At 51.3% G+C, this 21,756-nt stretch overlaps 1 protein-coding gene across 2 annotated transcripts in view; it reads right to left on the bottom strand.

Moving 5' to 3' along the window:
* The window catches only part of REXO1 (RNA exonuclease 1 homolog), a 47,826-nt gene extending 26,784 nt beyond the window's left edge, over positions 1-21,042 (bottom strand). The window contains exons 1-2 of one of the 2 annotated variants that reach the window (XM_050986038.1): positions 20,717-21,042; positions 3,313-5,063 (exon numbers count right to left, since the gene is read on the bottom strand). In XM_050986038.1, the coding sequence (XP_050841995.1) occupies positions 3,313-5,063; positions 20,717-20,906 (1,941 nt within the window). In that variant the 5' untranslated portion in view covers positions 20,907-21,042. Of the gene's footprint in view, positions 1-3,312; positions 5,064-13,779; positions 13,936-20,716 lie in introns of those variants that run through there. The other variant, XM_050986039.1, reaches the window with a different exon arrangement.
* Positions 21,043-21,756: the final 714 nt, after the last annotated feature.

Here is a 21,756-nt window from a genome sequence, read left to right as displayed (position 1 = left end):
CTGGCAGCCTTGGGGCCATTCCCTGGGGAGCCTGGGCAGTGCCCAGCACCCTCGGGGGGAAGAACCTTGCCCTGAGCTCCATGCCAAGCCCTGACACATTACTGAGCCCAAACAACACGGGGTTGTGCTGGTCTTGCATGGCCTGGTGTTTGGTAGTGGGGGGAGGCACAGAGGTGGCTTCTGTGAGAAGCTGCTGGAAGCTTCCACCATGTCCAGCAGAGCCAGTCCATGATGACTCTGAAGATGGACAGGCTGCTGGTCAAGTCTGGGCTAATTAGAGGAGATGGCAACACCTCTGTGATAACAGATTTAAGAAGAAAATCAAAATTAAGTGAGGCATGCAGTTCTAATTCCAGCTAGAGAAGAGGAGGTGAGAACATGTCAGGGAAACAACATGGAGACACCTAGGTCAGTGGAGAAGAAGGGGCAGAAGGTGCTCCAGGCACCAGAGCTGAGATTCCTCTGCAGCCCATGGTGACAACCATCGTGAAGCACCTGTGCCCCTGCAGCCATGGGGATCCATGGGGGATGCAGAGACCCACCCATAGCCTGTGGGGATCCATGGAGGATGCAGAGATCCACCCACAGCCTGTGAGGATCCATGGGGGTGCAGAGATCCACCCACAGCCTGTGGGGATCCATGGAGGATGCAGAGATCCACCCACAACCTGTGGGGATCCATGGGGATGCAGAGATCCACCCATAGCCTGTGCGGATCCATGGGGGATGCAGAGATCCACCCACAGCCCATGGGATCCATGGGGGATGCAGAGATCCACCCATAGCCTGTGAGGATCCATGGAGGATGCAGAGATCCACCCACAGCCCATGGGATCCATGGGGAATGCAGAGATCCACCCACAGCCCATGGGATCCATGGAGGATGCAGAGATCCACCCACAGCCCATGGGATCCATGGGGATGCAGAGATCCACCCACAGCCCATGGGATCCATGGAGGATGCAGAGATCCACCCACAGCCCATGGGATCCATGGGGGATGCAGAGATCCACCCACAACCTGTGAGGATCCATGGGGGATGCAGAGATCCACCCATAGCCTGTGAGGATCCATGGAGGATGCAGAGATCCACCCACAGCCTGTGAGGATCCATGGGGGATGCAGAGATCCACCCACAGCCTGTGAGGATCCATGGGGGATGCAGAGATCCACCCATAGCCCATGGGATCCATGGGGGATGCAGAGATCCACCCATAGCCTGTGAGGATCCATGGGGGATGCAGAGATCCACCCACAGCCCATGGGATCCATGGAGGATGCAGAGATCCACCCACAGCCCATGGGATCCCTGGGGGATGCAGAGATCCACCCACAGCCCATGGGATCCATGGAGGATGCAGAGATGCACCCACAGCCCATGGGATCCATGGGGGATGCAGAGATCCACCCACAGCCTGTGGGATCCAGAGATCACCCTGCAGCCCATGGGGATCCCTGGGGGATGCAGAGATCCACCCACAGCCCATGGGATCCATGGGGGATGCAGAGATCCACCCACAGCCTGTGGGATCCATGGGGATGCAGAGATCCACCCACAGCCCATGGGATCCATGGGGGATGCAGAGATCCACCCACAGCCCATGGGATCCATGGGGATGCAGAGATCCACCCACAGCCTGTGGGATCCAGAGATCACCCTGCAGCCCATGGGGATCCCTGGGGGATGCAGAGATCCACCCACAGCCCATGGGTGAGGTGCCCATGCTGGAGCAGTGGATGCCTGGAAGAGGCTGTGATCCAGTGGGAGACCCAGAGGAGAGGGGCCCTGCTTCCAGGCTGGAGCAGCCTGGCCTTGGAGGACTGCAGCCATGGCACAGCAGTTTTGGGAGGGCTGTGTGCCCATGGGAGGCCTGTGTGCCCATGGGAGGGGCTCACATTGCAGAAGTTTTGGGAGGGCTGTGTGCCCATGGGAGGGACTCACATTGCAGCAGGTGCTGTAGGGCTGCTGCTCATGAGACTGGACCCACGCTGGAGAAGTTCACAGAGAGCTGTCTCCCTTGGGAAGGACCCCACAGCCTCTCAGGGGAAGGACTCCTCTCCCAGAGCAGTGGAAGAAAATCTCACTAATGAACTGACCAACCCCCCATGCCCTGCCTCCCTGCACTGTTGGTGGGAAGGAGGGAAGGGCTGGGGTGGAAAAAGGTGTTTTCAGGGCTTATTTTAGTTCTCATTATAGTCCTCTGATTTTGTTAGCAATAAACTCACTTTGTTCCTCTAAGCTGAGCCCTTACAATGTTTTCTCCTGGTCCTTACCTCAACTCATGAACCCTTGGTTTGAATTTTTTCTCTGCTCTGTGCAGCTGGAGCAGGGGAGGGCAAGTGAGTGACTTCCATGGGTGCTGGTGTTTGGCCAGTGTCAAACCAAAAAGGGTGCATCTAGGAAATCATCCCATAAACAAAAAAATGCCCCAAGACCAATCCCACCCACAGACACCCATGTCCCAAAGAAGGATCCCTGTGCTGCAGTGAGCCTCCTTCCCCAAGGAGCAGGAAACCAAACCTCACCACAGGGATGCAAAGGAGCCACATGTGGCTGCTAACAGCTGAGCTTTGTCACCCCAGGCCACAATTAACTGTTGGCTGTGAGTGGCAGCCTCTGGTTCAGTACTTTCTCAATTTACTGATCAGTAATTCCTGCTACAGATTATGTGCCCTTCAATTATTTTCCTGTTATGTAAACACTGTCTTTTTACCTCCTTAGTCTGAAGCCCCTGGTACCACTGGTACTACTTCCATTTCTTGCTTGCACCACCCACAAGGTATCCAGAGATCCTGAGAAGCTACCTGTAGTATGCATTTAGAATAGGAAAGATGAATTTGGGGAGTCTCCAAAGTGTCTGACAAATACTGGACTTACTTGCACCAACACACCCTGTCCAGGTTCTACCTGCCCCAATGCTCCTCAAACTCTGCTGCAACAAGAAGGCAGTGCTCAGGCTGGCAATCCTAGATTGGCTTTGAAACCCCAAACTGACTCCCTGCAGCCTCTTCTCCAGCCATCCACAGCCCCAAGGTTCTCAGGCCAGATGGAGACAGCAGTAATTGATAACCCTGAAATCTGAAAGCCTCCCACACAAGAGGGGACTGAAGCCTTGCATTTCACAGCAGCTTTCAATCCAGCAGGTAAATTCAGGTGCAAACACTTCCAAGCAGTCAGTTACAACAAGGAAGAGACTTCCAACACATGGAGTCTCCCTCTTCAGCTACTTGAGATAAGCAGCACCACTAAACCAAACCAGAACCCTTCCACCTTTGGAGGGGAGAGAACCAACGACCCCAACCCAGCATTACCTGTTTGCCCAGCCTTCCCTTGTCTTCAGTTTTCACATCTTTAGATTCATTAAAGATCCTGAGACACTCCTCCATGGGATCTGACTCAAAATCCACATCTTTTTCAAGGATGGAATAATCAATGTCATCAGATGTTGAGGAAGATGATGAGGACTTGGACAACTTGGAGCGCTTTGCTTTCTTTGTCCTGTCCTTGTCACTGTCAGAGGCTGAACCGGAGTCAGCCCCATCCAAGTCCGAGCTCACACCGAGCAGTGAGGAGGACAAAGGCTGGCCTCTGTCATCCTCATCTCCACTCTCATCTCCAAACAGGTCCACGTGACTCAAACTCTGCTGCTTCCGACCCTTCTTGGGCTCTCCTTGTCCTGCACAACTGACCTTGTCCTTTCGCTCCAGGGAGCTCTTGGTCCCTTTCTCCTTGTTTTTACGACCAGAACTTTCCTTGCCATTTTTCACATCAGCTGTTTTGCTCTGCAGATCCTTCTTGCTGCTCCTCACTTTCTCTGTGCCCTTGGTGACACCCTCGCTCTTGCTTTTCCCTGAACTGCTGGTGCTGGACTTGGATTTTTCTTTCTTACACCCATCCACTTTTTCTGACTTGTGTTTTTCAGGTTTCTTCAAGTTCCCATCTGTTTTCACTTTGACACTTTTGTCTTTGCAGTTTTTCTCTTCATTCTTGGTTTTTAATTTTTCTTCTTTCTTGAGCACTTTGTCTTTGTCTGCATTTTTATTTTTCTCCTTCTTACCAGCCTCACTGAGGCCTGGTGCTTTATTAACATCGGTTTTCTTCTTTTTCGTTTTGTCTTTGGAGTCTTTGTTTTTATTTTCAATTTCCTTGTTGTTCTTACCAGAACACAACTTCGCTGCCTTTGAGTTCTTGTCTGATGAGTTCTTGGCAAGGTTTTTCTGTGAATTTGGAAGGTCCTCCTTGTGCTGTGCTGCTTTGCTCTCCTGGGAAGCAGAGCCATCCACTTTTGTGCTCTGCTCTTTGCTGGAGAACTCATTTGACTCACTCTCAGAACCAGCTTTTGAGGGTGAACTACCAGAAGCTGCTTTATATTCCACATCAGCCTCATCTTCAGAGGAGGAGAACCTGGCCAACACCTCATCATCATCGGGATCTTCGCAGAGCTTCTTCCGTGACGGAGAGTAGGAGTCCTCATAATCAGAGGCCCTGTCCCTTTTGGACCCCTTGGTTGTGGCTTTGCCCAACAGCCTGGCAGAGTAATTGGAAAGGGGGTCATATTCCAAGTCTGTGGAAGGCTTGGAGTCATCAATCACGTATTTGTTGTTAGTGACAGTGCTGCTGTATTTTTTATTCTGCACCACAGCCTTGGGCACATACTCCAGTGAGCTCCCTTTGGAGCGGGAGGAATCCAAAGTGTATTTACTGGAGTGGCCAGCAGCAGCCAGAGGAGTGGGGTTGTAGTCTGAGTTATTACTGAAGTTGTAGCTCCCTGGATTATACTCCAAGGAGGCAAAGGAATCATTCTGAGGCCCAGCAGCTGACACAGGTGAGTTTGAAATGAGTGAGGAGCCCTCTGAAGCACCAAACTCCTTCGTGGTTTCCAGCAGCTCCTCGTACTTCTTCTGCTCCCTCTCCACTTCGTTCTTCACTGCCTCAATGGCCTTGTTGACCAGCTCCAGCTCCAGAATTCCAGGTGTGACATCTGTAATGTCAGCCAGAAAGCCATCCTCCACCTCCAGCGAGGGCCTGGGCAGCTCGGGGTTGTAGGGATCATAGCCTCGCTCTGGAAAGAGAAAAAAAAAAGTCATTTACTGCCAGCAATTCAAGTAAAATTTAAAATGAGGTCTTTTTAGGGTCTGCTCTGATCAAGCCCCAACACTGAATGACACAACCAAAAGCCACACTCTTGCACCACAGAATAAATAAATGTAGGATACCAAAAGCCACTAGTGATGTTCTCTGGCCTAGACTAAACCAGATTGTAAAACTTACTCTCAGGACTAAAGATCTGGTAACAAAGTGCTTATAAGACTCATGCAAAAGCCCCATAAATTAAATATTCTTCAGGACACCAAAGAATAATCACCCTATTAGGCCCAAGGGGAGCTGACTGTGCACAGAAACAGAACTATCTGCTAAATTCAATGCAGCCACCAAGGAGGAAAGAGGATTCCAGAGAGAAACTGTGGATTAGGTTCTCACTTCCCAATGCCAATACCTAAAGCCCACCAAAAGCCTCCAGTATTCCTCAAGGCTCAGTGATTCTCATGGCAGCTGCAGGAAAACCACTCTGATCTGGACTGACAAACTGAGAGCTGCTGCTAGGAAGGAAAAACTACAACAGGCAATACAACTCAACCACTCAGAGCAACCACCAAGACAAGAACACTGAACACCCAAAGGATCTCCCTTTCCCACATTCCCCTTTCCAGAAAAGTCCCTTTGATGGCCTCTTTTCCACATCCAGTCTGGAGAAGGGAGGGCTCCAGGGAGAGCTCAGAGCCCCTGGCAGGGCCTGAAGGAGCTCCAGGAGAGCTGCAGAGGGACTGGGGACAGAGCATGGAGGGACAGGAGCCAGGGAATGGCTCCCACTGCCAGAGGGCAGGGCTGGATGGGATCTTGGGAATTGGGAATTGTTCGCTGGGAGGGTGGGCAGGCCCTGGCCCAGGGTGCCCAGAGCAGCTGGGGCTGCCCCTGGATCCCTGGCAGTGCCCAAGGCCAGGCTGGACGGGGCTGGGAGCAGCCTGGGACAGTGGGAGGTGTCCCTGCCATGGCAGGGGTGGCACTGGATGAGCTTGAAAAAACCATAAACCACAAACCATTCTGGGATTCTGTGGAATTCTTTAAATCCCCAGCTGTGGTTCAAGGTGCTCCCAGGTGTGGCTGTGGCTGCAGAGGCCAGGGAGGAGCTGGCTCTGCCTGGGGAGCTCCCTGAGCTGAGCTGAGCAGGCAGAGGGGTCAGTGGCACTGTGTTTGTGTGCCCAGTGGAAGGACACGACTCCAGTGAGGATGCCAGAGCCTGCATGGAGCTGATGGTGTGGAAAATCAGAGAGGATGCCCCTGGATCCACGGAAATGTCCAAGGCCAGGTTGGAGGGGGTGATGGTGGAAGGTGTCCCAGTCTCTCCCAACCCACATCATTCCAGGACTCTAACCATGACAGAAACTTCAAGAACATTAACAGCTGCTTTTTGACTCTGAACTGTTTTCAATCCCTGTTTTATCACAGCATCTCTGGAGGCTGACATTCCAGAGGAGCTTTTTGTTCTCTGCTACAAGGACAGTACAAAACTGGCTTTTCAACATGGATATGCTAAGAACCAAACAAAAAGCAAAGAGACATAAAACAGAAAATGAAAAACTTCTCAGGTCTAAGAGAGATGAGAGAGAGAATTTCTTGTGTTAAAAGAGCTGTTTCTATCGTTCTTATAAGATTGAGGGGTCTGGGGGGTTTTGGGGGGAGGCAGGAGTAGGTTTGGGGTATTTTAGAGAGGATACATAAATGCAAAGCTTCATTTAGCAACAGGAAAAGGCTCTCCCTAGCAGTTGGCAGAACTGGCCCCCAAGGAAGCAGAATGAAAGAGGCTGGGTTAAAATAAAGGCAGCAATTTCAGAAAACACTTTTTATCCCTTTGGGTTTGCAAGGTTTTTTCCCAAACCAATTAGCTCCTGATTGAACAGGGACTCTGGGCAATGGCAGAGCGATGTCACCACCATCCACAGGCCTGCCTGAGCCCTGCTCAGAGCCAGAAACGTGGGGAAAGAGGAACAAGGTGCTATTTCCACAACCAGTTCCCCTCCAGCTATTGCAGAGTGCTGTAATGATGACACAAAGAGTGCTCCCAAAGTCAGGGTGTGCTCCTCCTTGGCACACAGGGAGGGAGCAGGTGACAAACCAGGGACAGAGCAATTCCTGGTTGGAAACTTTGAAGAAAAGCAGGTAACAAGGCAAAAACATCAACAAACCCATATGTAAACAACAGCAGCATCAAGGCAAGGCTGTGTGCAGATTATCAGAACTGTGAGGGATAATATCAGCCTAAGAGAGAAGGAGCAGACAGCTCATCTCTGACCATGGGGTGAAACATCAGCTCCACACTGGCAGAAAGCACCAGTGCACTGAAGCTTGCAGGAGTCAGCTACTGCTCTCTAAATCTGCATTGAGACCTAAAATTCAGCACAAATATTTGAAGGGAACAGCTGAAAAGCTGATAATTCATGCAGGGCAAAGTATCAGATGGCCTGCAAACAGAGAACACAGAGTCTGGATCTAGAGACTTGCCAAAAAAAAGGCAACAAACCCCAACCAAACAAAAGCCATCTTGTACATGCAGGAAACCAAACTATTTTAACTATATCAGGATCAGGAAAAGCAGAGGGCAAGCCCAGCACAGACGTGGTGGCTGCTGCTTATCTCTAGCACAAAACTCCTGGCATATTTTCTGGGGCTGGAAGGATGAAAACACACATTATAACCTCAGGATGTGCCACAGGCTGTGAGACAGGGCAGGGAAAGAGCTCTGTGCAAGTGTGGGGGAGGCCTGATGGATTCTCCAGCACTGCTGATCAAAGGCTGCCTGGCCATGAAAGACTTGAGTAAGTGCCTCCAGGATGCCCATCAGCACAACCCCCTCTGGCCAAGAGGCATCTGCAGAGAATGCAGCAAAAACAGGGCAGGGGGGATTTAATTTATACAAAAACATATCTACCAAAAAAAAAAAAAAAAAAATTATTTTATTTTTATATATATATATATTTGTATAAATGTTAAGATCTATAAATATATATTTTTATATAATTTATATAAATTTATATAACATTTATATAAAAATATTTACATATAAATTGAAATCTATTCATACATTTATTTATATCTATATAAATAAATTATATCTGTATAAATATATATCAATATATAATGTATATTATATATAATGTACAATAGATCATATTTCTATAATTTATATAAATTATATTTTTATTTTAAATATATTTCTTAAAATATATTTATCTATTTTTGAAATACTATTTAAATACTTATATAGTATATATTTTTATAATTATTCCTGGTTCTATATATTTATATTAGATCAATTTTATATCTATTTATATGTGTGTATATATACATATATATATATATATATATATATATGTATATATATAATGGGGCATAAGCACACAAGTCTCCAACCCAGAGATGTTCAACCTGCCATTTGAAATCAGCTTTTCAGCTGCCAAACTGTTCTCCCAGGAAAGGGAAGGATCCTGCCCCTGAGATCTGCCACTCAAAGGAGTCTGCTTCATGTTTTCCTTTATTCCTCTTCCCTTCACTAACCCGGGCACTCAGGGGTGCAGGATGAGCTGCACTGGGGTGGCTGCTCTGCTGCAGCAGAAGGACTGAGGCACTCCTAGTGCAGGAACTCTTTTTGGAGGGATGGAAAGCAGAGGCTGCTCTGACCCTCAGGAATCACGAGATAATGAGACTTGAGATGCCAGCTCCTGGCAGGATTGTGAACTAAACACTTTTTGAAGTACAAACTATTTTAATAAATTATTGTACCTCAGATACGTGAGAAACAAAATGTGAGGTTACCATCAATATTACAGAAAACAAATTATTAATATTTAACAAGTTATTGATATTAATATTATTAATATATCATTAATAATTATCTCTATTATATTAACAGAGACACAGATGTCTCTATGCAGAACCTCAGTGAACACTATATTTACCCAGAACTGCTTTAGAACACACCCAACTGAGCTGTGCTTCAATCAGCCATTGCAGCACAGAAAACATGGAAGCACAGAACAAGATTCCACCTAAAATAACCAGGCTGATGGGTTTTTTCTCCTGGTTCCTGTCAGGATGATTGAGGGACACAAGGCCTCTGTTCCAAGGTGGAGCTGGATTATTACAAAGCTCCTCTGAGCCAGACTCTTCACTGGTCCTTCTAGTTTGGGCAACAGGCAAGGGCAGTAAACAAAGCTGACATTAAAGAAGAGTGGGAGGACAAGGTCACCTGTGTGAAGGTAAAACTTACTTTACAGTGAATCATTCCAGAGAAAAGTCTTTCTTTTTTTTGTCCAAGCCTACCACAGCACATAGCTGAGATGCTTTAAACTCAGAAAAGCCCAAATGTGTGACAGGTGAGCTGTAATGATGATGCAAACCTGCAGGTTTTGGAAAAGGACTCCAGCTCTTGAATGCATGTGGGAGACAGAATCCCAGATTGGTTCGGGTTGGAAGGGACCTTAAAGCTCACCCAGGGCCACCCCTGCCATGGGCAGGGACATCTTCCACTGTCCCAGACTGCTCCAAGCCCCATCCAACCTTGGACACTTCCAGGGATGCAGCAGCCACAGCTGCTCTGGACAACTGGATGACAACTGCTTCTTCCAGATCCAACAGAGCTACTCAGCTGCTGCTGCCTGACAAAAAGGCTGCAAAAATTAAAAACTTTCAAATTTACAGTAATTAGGAATTCCAAACAAAATGCTTTGCTGGCCAAGCTGCAGAGGGACCAGCATGGGGCAAAAGACATTGAACATTTCTTGTAGTGAACCCACAAGAAGGACACTGAGAGGCTGGAGCATGTCCAGGGCAGGGAACAGAGCTGGGGAAGGGTCTGGAGCAGCAGGAGAGGCTGAGGGAGCTGGGAAAGGGGCTCAGCCTGGAGCAAAGGAGGCTCAGGAGGGACCCTGTGGCTCTGCACAGCTCCTGACAGGAGGGGACAGCCGGGGAGGTCAGGCTGTGCTCCAGGAAACAGGGACAGGAGGAGAGGGAACGGCCTCAGGCTGGGCCAGGGGAGATTTAGACTGGAAATTGGGAAAATTTCTTCACAAAAAAGGCTGTCAAACATTGGCATAGGCAGCCAGGGCACTGATGGAGTCCCTGTCCCTGCAAGTGCTCAAAAATCATGTGCATGTGGCACCTGGGGACACGGTTTAGTGGTGACCATGGTGGCTGGGCTGACTGCTGGACACAATGATCTTACAGCTCTTTTTTCAAGCCCTGCTGCTGCTGCTGCTGAAGGCACCCACTGCCCTGGGTCATCTGCAGCTGGCAACTAAAGATGAATTCATGTAGAGGTGGGGAAGGTGAAAGCTGTTTGGAGACTCTTTGAAAAAGGAAAAAATAAAGGCATTTTTATTTCACGTCATCGGAACAGCTTTGTTGGCTTAAGGGCTCTCTGTGTTTACAGAGCCAGCACTCAGCAAAGGGACAACCTCTGTGATTGCAGAAAAATGATCACCACTGGAAAATCACTCTGAGCTTTGCATTTAACATTTCACAGAAGGGACAGTGGTGCCTCAAGAACAGAATGTTTCAGGGAGGTTTTACCAGCAGCCTGAGTTCTGCTACTCTACAGAATTAAAGAGCACACAAGAAATGGCAGGTTTTGGCACAAAGCTCACTCGCCAGGACCCAAAGCAAATTTCCAACAATTAATTTAACAATAATATCCAACCACTTGGAAATAATTAACATGAGATTTAAAATAGTACATTTCAAATAATCATCCAGAGGAAATGGGTTAGGAGGGCAGGGAAGGGGAGCTAAGAGAAATGTTTCTTCAAATTCAACCCTAGTCCTAGGATATGTTTTGCTCCTTTTTTGTGTTTTTGAAAAGTAAATCTAATTATAAAATTAAGTATTAAAAGCAGAGATAACCTTGTGTTGGTCAAGGAACACCAGGAAGCAAGGTTTGAGAGGCATTAGAGGTAGAAGAATCCCTGTGCACCCCACTCCTTGGATTTATTCCTCCAGGGGTGGTATTTAGTGCCACAGCCTCTAAGTACTTTATGAACCTCTACAGTAATTTCTTTAATGGAAAAAAGGATGCAAATATGAGAAAAGAAAGTCTGATATTAGCAAGACTGAAAAACAGTCTGAACAGTCATCTCTCACTCCAAGGTATTTTTAGCCCTGCTGGGTTCCAGCAGGGCAGTGCTGGTTTCCCCAGGTGTTATGGCCAATGGGGCCACCTGTCCCCACAGGCTGAACCCAGGGGTCACACTGAGGGACAAGAGCAGCCAGACAGCACCTCTGTACTGTACTCTGAGCTGTCTCCTCAACTCTCAGATTGAGGGCAGGCAGTGCCCAGCAAGAAATCATGGAGTGGTTGAGGTTGGAAGGGACCTCAAAGCCCATCTTCTTCCTGGACACCTCCAACCATCCCAAGCTGCTCCCAGCCCCAGTGTCCAGCCTGGCCTTGGGCATTGCCAGGGATCCAGGAGCAGCCCCAGCTGCTCTGGGCACCCTGTGCCAGGGCCTGCCCACCCTCCCAGGGAACAATTCCTCATTCCCAAGATCCCATCCCTCTGGCAGTGGGAGCCATTCCCTGTGTCCTGTCCCTACATCCAAAGTCCTGATCTCCCGAGACAGGGACCTGCCCAAGGGGCTTCATTCAGCCAGAGCAGCCTCACAGTGTCCTTCCAAAGCTGGAAGTGCTATCAGGGAACGACTCAGCAGGAAACTCATCAGGGCAGGTCCCAGAAAGCAGCTCAGACAGAAACAACCTGGGATGCAGAACCCACCTCCTCAACTTATTCAAGGCAACACAACTTTGGGCATGTGATAGATGAGTAGTGCCATGGTTGGCTCTCACAATTAAAAGGCAAATATCCTGTATATATGCTAAGAGAAGTTTATAGATTTATAGCTGTGTTTTACCCCCCTTGTGCTGTTATCGGGGGTGGCCTGGGTTTGGGACATTTGGGAGGGCAGGACAGTTACTGTGGCAATAAAAACCTGACCTCCAAGCAAGATTCAAGGAAGTGAACTCCACCACTGGACAGCAAAGAAGGAGTCAATGGACAGAATTTTGGGAGGGGCTAAAGGGTTAAAAGGCAAAACCTCCATTGTGTGGGTGAGCACGTGGGGGAAAAATCCTCTGCTCCAGGTGCTGCAATATTCTCTCTATTCAGTCTCCTGTTGTATTTTTGATAAGGTTTTAATAAACATTTTGAATTTTTGGAAGTGAGTATCATTTCTCACAGGCAGTTTTGTCTCTGGTGCAGCAAAACAAGAATCTGAGAGGTCCTCAAGCCACTGAGCATGGCAGCTTCACCCTATTGGTGGCCTCACAGGGAGTCCCCAAGGACACCTGGGGCTGTCACTGACTCACACAGCACCACCACCTCAATCCAGGGATGCAAAAGCCAGGACAGGATGACCTGGCCCATACCAAACCACCACTGCCATCCCTCTATGCCCAGATTCACAGACAGTCCCACACACCCTGCTGGAGAACAGCATCAAGGTCTGTGAGACATTTACCTAAGAGGAAATCACACCACTGACACATTTCTCCCATAACTTAGGAAGAATGTGAGAATCCCAACTGGCTGGATTGGCCAGGACAAGCAGAGGACAAGGACTGGCACCCAAAATACACCCTGAGCCCACAGCCTGTCATGCACAGGCTGGAAGGAGTCTCAGCATTTGAATATTTGGATATTCAGTGTTTGGATTCTTTGGAGATCTTTCCACTCACCCTCTCATTTTAGCTATAAAGTTATTCCTCAAAATACAGGAAAAGTTGAAATTCTGTTTGGGGAAAAAAGCCCCAACAAAACAAACTTAACAGAGACTTGTTTTTATCCTCTGAGAAAAAACCCAGAAACCATTTCCACACCTCCTGTGTAAAGTACTGGATAAAACTAAGGATCTACTAAAAAATGCAATTAGCAGTGCAAGTCTTCTTTTCAAAGAAAGAAAAAATAATTAAATATTTCAAGTAATTCTGGTGACTTCTCTCCATTCAACTTCACCTTGAAAACTTACTCCAACTGGCACAGTCACAAGCAGCAACACCGACCAGTCCTTTAATTTTCAAGCCCTTTTCTGGCATGCTCCAGATAAGTTATCACCTTCTCAACACCTGTCTGATTCTTAAACTAGTGTGGGGGAAAATTTCCTGCTTAAGACAAGAAAAAAGAAAAAAAAAAAACCCAAAAAAACCAAAACTCAACTATTTCAACTTAGTCACAACTGGACACCCAAAAAACAAAGTTAAAAGCTAAAGAAAAGCATCTTTCAAGGTGCATTACATTAAAACACTTTAGCTGTGATGTATGAAAAGCTAAAAGCAAAACTTCAACTGTTTTTAAAACCTGTCTGGCTTTAAACAATTCAAAAGCTGGAATTAAAACTCTGCAGCTGCTTTAGGTCTTGGATACCTGCAGCTCCACAGCCACTTTTAACCACAGAACCCAACACGCCAGCACAATCCTCTCTTCAATAAAAACCCAAAATCCACAGGGGAATGAAAACCCTCGTAAACCAAACCCTCCAAAGCCAATGTGGGCTTTTTATACAGCACACATATTCCAGAAGCAGGTGACCCCGGACTCGGGTCTCCTGCTCAATGAATGGTGAGCACGTGAAAGCCGCCCTGGAGAAGTCGCTTCTCTCCAGCTGCTCCTTCCCAGCCGCACCCCCCAAACCTCCACCTCACCCCGCAGGACGCCAAAAACTTCAGAAAGAGTTACCTGAGCTGCCCGGGGTCGATAAACACTGCAGGTATTTGTTCATGCTGGAGCCGCCCGGTGCTGCGAGACGCCCCGGCAGGGGCTGGCGGCAGCACGCGGTGCGCGGCTGCTGACACAGCACTTCGTGGGCACCGGGGCAGGACCTGCCCCGGTCCCGCCTTCACCCTCCGGTGCTCCCAGCTCCGTGGGGTTCAGAGCGTCTGCAAGGGCTTCCCGACCCCGTTCCTCTTTCCTAGCGCTGCTGCCCTCACCTTGGGGGAGTTTCTGACCTCCTCCTCCTCCTCTCCCCACTCCCCACCTGCGGCTGCTGTCGGCTTGGTCTGAGCTCCACACGTTGCCCGCAGTGGCTCCCCAAAAATCCATCCCCGGCCGTGCCGACCCAAACCAGTTCTGCAGCCCCCGGGCCAGCAGGGCAGGAGGTGGCAGGGCCGGGACACAGCCTGGGCCAGCAGAGGAGGAGGTGGCAGGGCCGGGACACAGCCTGGGCCAGCAGGGCAGGAGGTGGCAGGGCTGGGACACGGCCTGGGCCAGCAGGGCAGGAGGTGGCAGGGCTGGGACACGGCCTGGGCCAGCAGGGGAGGAGGTGGCAGGGCCGGGACACAGCCTGGGCCAGCAGGGGAGGAGGTGGCAGGGCTGGGACACGGCCTGGGCCAGCAGGGGAGGAGGTGGCACGGCTGGGACACGGCCTGGGCCAGCAGGGGAGGAGGTGGCACGGCTGGGACACGGCCTGGCCCTGCCTGTCGCTGCCTGCCCCAGCCCACGGGAGCCACCCGGCGCCTCCGCCTCGCCCAGCGCAGGGAACGCGCTCCGGGAAGCGCTGGATTAGTGAATTGTGCTTCCCACTGGCGCGGCGGGGCTTGGCTGTAGATTGAAAACATAAATTAGAGGAAGTGTTCAAATGTCAGGGACAAGAGAATTTTTCAATCCCAGAATTGCAGACACAGGGCTCCTGGCCGGGTGGAGAAGAGCCGGGGACTCACCAGCACTGGCACAACTCCAGCTGTGCCAAACCCAAAATCCTGCTAGCTTACTGGAGATCTGCTCCCACCTCCTGCTTTTCACACATCTGGAGCTGCCTCACGAGGGGAGACTCGGATTTTTAGGGGGGAATCTCCCCATAGCCACAGAAAAACCAATTACGGGAAGTGTCCAGTGAGGCCACACTGAAATCCCAGCACAAAGGGCACCTGCACCTGCCCAGCCACAGGAACACTCAAACCAACAGCGCAGGGAAATCACCACAAATCCCAAAGTGCTGAAAAGACACATCCTGACCTCACCACCAACTGGTTCTTCACTCTTCATTTCAAAACTTGGTTAAAAATAAAATCCACTGGTGGCACTTTGGTAATGATTCTCCTAAACACAGATGTGGGAGGGAAAAGTAGAACTGATGCCCCTTCCCAGTTCATGGACTGGAGCACCCAACACTGAACACCTGCTTTGCTCTGTCAGTGAAATGATACTGAAAACACTTGAGTTTCCACTTCTGCTGTAGCAAATAGAGCACTAAAGCTCTTTGCTGAGATGATCTTGCACATCAATTGCAGGAAGGAAAATGCTCTGAGAAAGATGTTTTTTCAACCCTTCTACAACGCAGTGTGAACATGGCCTGCAATGTGAGTCACACCAAGGCTCTAAATCCCAGCCTGTGCCAATGCTGCTCCCACAAATAGGCACAGCCCCTGAGCAGGGTTGTGTAAGGAACCTCACAATGGTCCCGATGCTGGGTTAAGAGGGGTGATTAAAACTGGATTTTAACTTCTAAAGAGCCTCTTTAGGTTTTACCAAGTACCACAGAACCACAGAATGTCCTCAGTTGGAAAAGACCCTCAGGGATCACCAGCCCAGCCCCAGTCCCTGCACAGCCACCCCAATACCCCCACCCTGAGAGCTCCTGGAGCTCTGGCAGCCTTGGGGCCATTCCCTGGGGAGCCTGGGCAGTGCCCAGCACCCTCGGGGGGATTTTCCTGGTCACAGCTATCCTCTGTGGCTGCTTTTGGGCAGAAGAAGGGAGAGCTGAAGTGCCTCCCTGCACCAGTGACAGGATCCAGGGTTAAAGCTGGGAAGATAAGCCCAAGGATTTCTCCACACTTGACTTGAGCCCAACAGTGTTGCAGCAGCTCACTGTGTGTCAACCACACAGAGGAGCAGAACTCTGTCCCTGACACCTTCCACAGATTTGATCCAGGTCTAACCAGCAAAGCTTTGTACACCCAGATAGAAAATCTACACAGCCAGAAAACTGCTCCAACAAGCTTTGGACCACATCAGAAAACTGCTGAGCAGCTCAGTACACTCCACTGCAGAACAAAGTACTTCAGGCAGGATGCTGAAAACCTGGCTGGCTCTTCCCATCCCACAAAAACACAAGGATCAGGACCTGAGGGAGTGGCTGGAGCTGGGCCAGGGCTCAGCATGGAGCTCAGGGCAAGGTTCTTCCCCCCGAGGGTGCTGGGCACTGCCCAGGCTCCCCAGGGAATGGTCCCAAGGCTGCCAGAGCTGCAGGAGCTCTCAGGGCTGCTCAGGGTGGGGGTGTTGGGGTGGCTGTGCAGGGACAGGGATTGGATTTGATGATCCCTGTGGGTCCATTCCAGCTCTGCAAATTCCAGGATTCTGTGATCAGTGCAGACAACAGAACTCAGAGCTCCAGACCTGGAAGCAGCTTTCTGCTCTGGCTTCAAAAACATCCACCTCCAAAACACCCCCAGACAGCATCAAACCAGCAAACCAGGGCTGCCTACCTTAAGATATTTATGAAGAGCTGTATTATGCCTCTTTTATGTCTTTCAGCATATTCAGGACCTCGACTTTAAAGAGAGACCTATTTTTCCCCTCTACAGCTCTTGAAAAGACGCTTTTAGGACTGAAGGCAGCTCTTCCCTCCTCCTTACAGCGCACGCTTTCAAAGCACTTCACACACATTCAATAATCTTTTCATCCTGCTCTGAAGCAGGTGGGTTTTAGTCGTCTCAGAGATGGAAAAAGCACTTCAGCCAAGTCAGGATGAGAATTTGCAATCTCCAGATTCCAGTCCTGGACAGAAAACCCCATCATCCTCAGTGCTCAGCCAGCACAGAATCTTCACAAACCTCCAAGGCACCCACATTCTGTTACCACACAGGCAGATCCCTGCAATAAAACACGGGAACAGATTTGCCACACCAGCCATTCCATGTTTCAGACCCCAGCTCAAACGTGCCCCTCACTCAACATCCTTGTATTTATGGACCTGCTTCCAGACAGGAAAGAAAAGGGAACACCTGCCACATCCAGCAGCAGTCAGGGAAAACTCAGTCCTGCTCCTGCAGATGTGCGAGGGACATGGAGGGCTCTGCACCACTGTCCCCCAGTGCCTGGGAGGACTCCAGCACTGTGTGTGCAAAACAGGGATCATTTATGAACACCTGAACCTTGGGAAGCCTGGAGCCGTGAGGGTGGGCAAAAAAAGGGGGGGAACAGTGCTGCATCCCACTAATTCCTCTTTCCACATCCTCTCTGCTCCGCATGGCACATGTGCATGCTTCCCCCACCCCCCCACCCCCCCCCGCCCCGCTTCCCACAACCTGCAAGGGCCAGCTCCACTTGCAGTTTTCAAAAGCTCCTTTCAAAGCTACAAAATTGCACCAAGAGTTTTGGGATTCCTGCCAATCCTCTGGTGATCCTCAAACATCAAAGCCAGCCCCAGCCTCAAATCAATATGCTTAGCAGGCTGCTCCTTTAGATGTTATCCTTTTTTTCTAGGCACCATCCCAGAAAACACCAATCTGTGCTGTAGCTCTTGGTGTAGAAACCCACCTGCCTTGGCAAAAAAATGACATTTTTAAAGCTTCTCTATCGAGTGATGTGATTAAATAGGTCAGACCTGCCCACATGCATGGTTAGAGGCTACTTCTAAACAAGACAGGCAGTTTCCCTGGCAGGGAGCAAGCCCTGGGGGATGGAGAACCTGCTCCCAGAGGATGGTTGCCTGGTTCTGGCTGAGCTACTACACCCTCTAGTGTAAAACCTACAGATCCTTCCAGGCCAGGAGCCTCGGGCAGGCAGGGAATGACAGGAGCACTTCAACCAGAATCCTTCCCAGGAAGCTGAGCCAAGCACTGCAAAATAACTGCAAAATGGTCTCCTGCTCCTACAGGAATCAGGAACATTTTGTGACCTGCTGGAGTCTGTTCTAAAACCCTGAAATTGCAGCAGGTCCATTGCTCATGTCCCATTTCTCAACTGGAATCCCAATGGTCTGGGCTGAAAGGGACCTCAAAGCCCACCCAGTGCCACCCCTGCCATGGCAGGGACACCTCCCACTGTCCCAGGCTGCTCCCAGCCCTGTCCAGCCTGGCCTTGGGCACTGCCAGGGATCCAGGGGCAGCCCCAGCTGCTCTGGGCACCCTGGGCCAGGGCCTGCCCACCCTCCCAGCCAACAATTCCTGCCTAAGATCCCATCCAGCCCTGCCCTCTGGCAGTGGGAGCCATTCCCTGGGTCCTGTCCCTCCAGGCCTTGTCCCCAGTCCCTCTCCAGCTCTCCTGGAGCCCCTTCAGGCCCTGCCAGGGGCTCTGAGCTCTGCCTGGAGCCTTCTCTTGTCCAGGGGAGCACCCCCAGCTCTCCCAGCCTGGCTCCAGAGCAGAGGGGCTCCAGCCCTGGCAGCATCTCCGTGGCCTCCTCTGGCCTGGCTCCAGCAGCTCCACGTCCTCCTGCTGTTGTTGCCCAGGGCTGGGGCAGCTCTGCAGGTGGGAGCCAACACAGAACTAACATTAAAAAATGGCTGGAGGCAAACCCTGAGCTGAGACAGAACTCCCAGATCCCTGTTATGCCAGCTGTGCCATGTGCAGGATGCCAAGAGTTTGGGAGAGAGGCAGGAACAGGCTCTGAGCTGGCAGCAGGGAGCAGTGCCTGGAGCTCAGCCTCTTCATCCTGCTTCTTTCACAAGTGACAGAACCTTCCCCTTGGGAAACCAGGCCCACACTGGGGCTTTGCTTTGCCAAAAAAACTCTTCTCTAAGTGCTGTAGATTAGGTTGAATACTAAGAAAATACAGAAATTATATAGAATAGATTCTACACAAGAATTTCTATTAAGAAAAAAGAAAATAATATTCTATTAAGAATATAAGAATAAGAATTTTTAATAAGTAATTCTATAAGAATTTATAAGAAATTCTATAAGAATTTCTATAAAGAAATTAAGAATATATAGAATACAGAATTAAGAAAATCTATTTCTTTCACATAAAAAGTTGTCAAGCACTGGAAGGGGCTGCCCAGGGCGGTGGTGGAGTCCCCATCCCTGGACGTGTCCAAACGTGTGGATGTGGCTCTAGAGGACAGGGCTTGGTGGTGACCACAATGGTTGAAGGTTGGATTTGATGAACTTGGAAAGCTTTTCCAACCTTAACAATTCCATGACTGTAAGGAAACTCTTACTCCCCAAAACTCAAGCTGCTTCTCCTCTCTCTGACACGCCCAGGCCAGGCCTAGCAAGGCACTGGGGTATTCTTCTTGCCTTTCAGCTTACACCAACACTTCCAGCCAGCTCTGGGAGCCTCACACACTTCACAGGGGCACACAGAGGTTTTCCCTTCCCCACTTCAAACTCCAAACCCAGCCCCAGCTGTCAGCAAGCACAGCAGCACCTGGTGCAGGCCAAAATGAGCAATTCCAGTTCCAAAAACTGACAGATATTTTAAAGATGTGCAGGAACAGCACACTGAAAGAGAATTACAACATCATCTAAAGAACCATCCTAAAGCATTCTAGGGAGCTTTTAAAATTCAAAAGAACACCAAAATTGGCAAAAAAAAACTTTGTCTTTCTAACAATTATTTGTCTGTGACAGCCCTGAGAATGTTTCCTTTATTTTAAACTAAACTAGTAGTGGTGGTACGCTGGCCTGGTAACCAGGAGACATCTATAATTAATCCTCTTCCAAACAACCCAAAGAGAGCAACCCAAATTTGAGTAAGCACACAAAAAGAACCCACAAGTTAGGCTTTGTTTTGGCAATTTCTGCTTCAGATTATTAGGGACTGTCCACACCAGCATTATTATCCCATTATACCTAACAGAAATAACAAAGCTTTGACATAAAGAAAGCCAGCAGGGCTCTTCTAGGGAGAAGAATGCAGGCTTTTTTCTGCCAATAAATCAGCAGAACAGCAAATAATGTGTATAAATAAAATGGCAAGAACTGCTGGAAGAAGGGCCAACAATAGCTCACTATAGATCCTGGTGGGTCTGCTCCAGCTTAGGATATTCCATGACTGCCTGATTCACTGGGGTTTTGTGCCAGGCTGCCTTTGAGAAGCCTGGCAGTGCCCTGTGCCCCACAAGCCCCTCAGGGGGGGTCTGGCTGACCACAGCCCCCCAGAGAACGAAGAGGGCCCAGCACAGGCCATGCCTCCCCGCTCCAGGCAGCTCCTGGATCTAACGGGAGCTGTCAGCAGCTCTGGAATCCGGCCTGACACCTCAGCGCCACGTGAGCCCAGTGCCCGGAGCGACAAAGAACGGGACCGGGGCAGCGCTGGGGCTGTCCCGGAGCCTCGGGACGCTGCTCGCCAACACCCGGTGGGATCCCACCGACCCCAGCCACCCTCACCCGCTGGGGCCGCACGGCTCCTTCAAACCCTCCCCGGGACCCAGGGCGAGCTGACAGCCGCGGGCAGGGCTGGGCAGACGCAGCCACAGAGCCGGGGCACGGCCGGGCTCCGCCGGTGACACCGACAGACCCCGAGATCGCCGCACTGCGGAGGGGCTGGCGAGGCGATCCCGCGGCGCTGGGGGCTGATCAGGGCCCTGAACGGTGGGCAGGCGGCACCGGGAGGCCAGGCACGGGTCTGCCCTCGCCGGGGGGAAAACACACGGGGCGGGGGGAGAAAGCACGACAGGGCCGGGGCGGCAGGGACGGGAAGGTGAGGGGGCACCGCGGCCGGGCCGGGCCGTACCTGCGCCGTGTCCGAGCGGGAGCCCCACGCTGGGGTCGCCTGAGGCTCCGGAGACTCCGCACGGCGCCGGGGCCACCGGGGGGTGGCGGAAGTGGCAGTAGGGCCTGCGGCACCCCCGGCCCGGCCCCGACCCCCCGGCGTTGAGGAACGGGCAGTCGATGCCGCGGAAGTAGCCGGTGGATCTGAGCATCCCGCCGGCTGCGGGGCGGGAGCGGGGCCGGGGGGCAGAGGAGCCGCGGGCGGCCGGGACGCGCTCCCGCCTCACACAGCCGGTACCGGCCCCGCCGCCATCTTGGAAGCGCCGGGCGCGGTAGCGAGGACCCCGCGACGCCGCTGCCCGCACAGGGCTGCCCGCGGCGCGCCTGAAAGCGGGGCGGGGCGGGGCGGGGCGAGCGGGGCGGGGCGGGCGGGGCTGACGGCGGGCCGGGAGCGGACGCGGGATCCAGAGCGTCCTGAGGGAGATCCGCAGCGAGCGTGGATCCAGCACCCGTCCCTGCACAGCCACCCAACACCCTCACCCTGAGCAGCCCTGAGAGCGCTGTCCAAACGCTCCTGCAGCTCTGGGACCATTCCCTGGGGAGCCTGGGCAGTGCCCAGCACCCTCGGGGGGAAGAACCTTGCCCTGAGCTCCATGCCAAGCCCTGGCCCAGCTCCAGCCCTTCCTGGCCTCCTGTCCCAGAGCTCAGCCCCTGTCCCTGTGCCTCCCCTGGGGAGGAGCTGCAGCCCCCGAGGAGCTTCCCCTCAGTCTCCTGTGCTCCAGCCGAGCTCCAGCGTTCCCGTTCCCTCGGGCCCGGCCGGGCTGCAGAGCCGCCATGCAGAACCAGCGCTCTCAGAGCTGCTCAGGGTGGGGTTGTTGGGGTGTCTGCAGGGCCGGGAGTTGGGCTCGGTGGTCCTTACAGTTCCCTCGCCGCTCAGGATATTCCAGGCTTCTGTAATCCAAAATCAGCTGAATTTGGCTGGGAGTTCAGCCCCAGGGCTGGAGCCACCTCACCCTGCTGCCGGCTGTGGGCACAGTGATGGTCACGGCCTCCTTGCTCTGT

This window comes from Serinus canaria, chromosome 28, assembly GCF_022539315.1.
Source record: "Serinus canaria isolate serCan28SL12 chromosome 28, serCan2020, whole genome shotgun sequence".
NCBI classification, from domain to species: domain Eukaryota; kingdom Metazoa; phylum Chordata; class Aves; order Passeriformes; family Fringillidae; genus Serinus; species Serinus canaria.
Note: the sequence above shows the minus strand (reverse complement) of the source record. Positions and strands in the feature narration are given on the sequence as shown.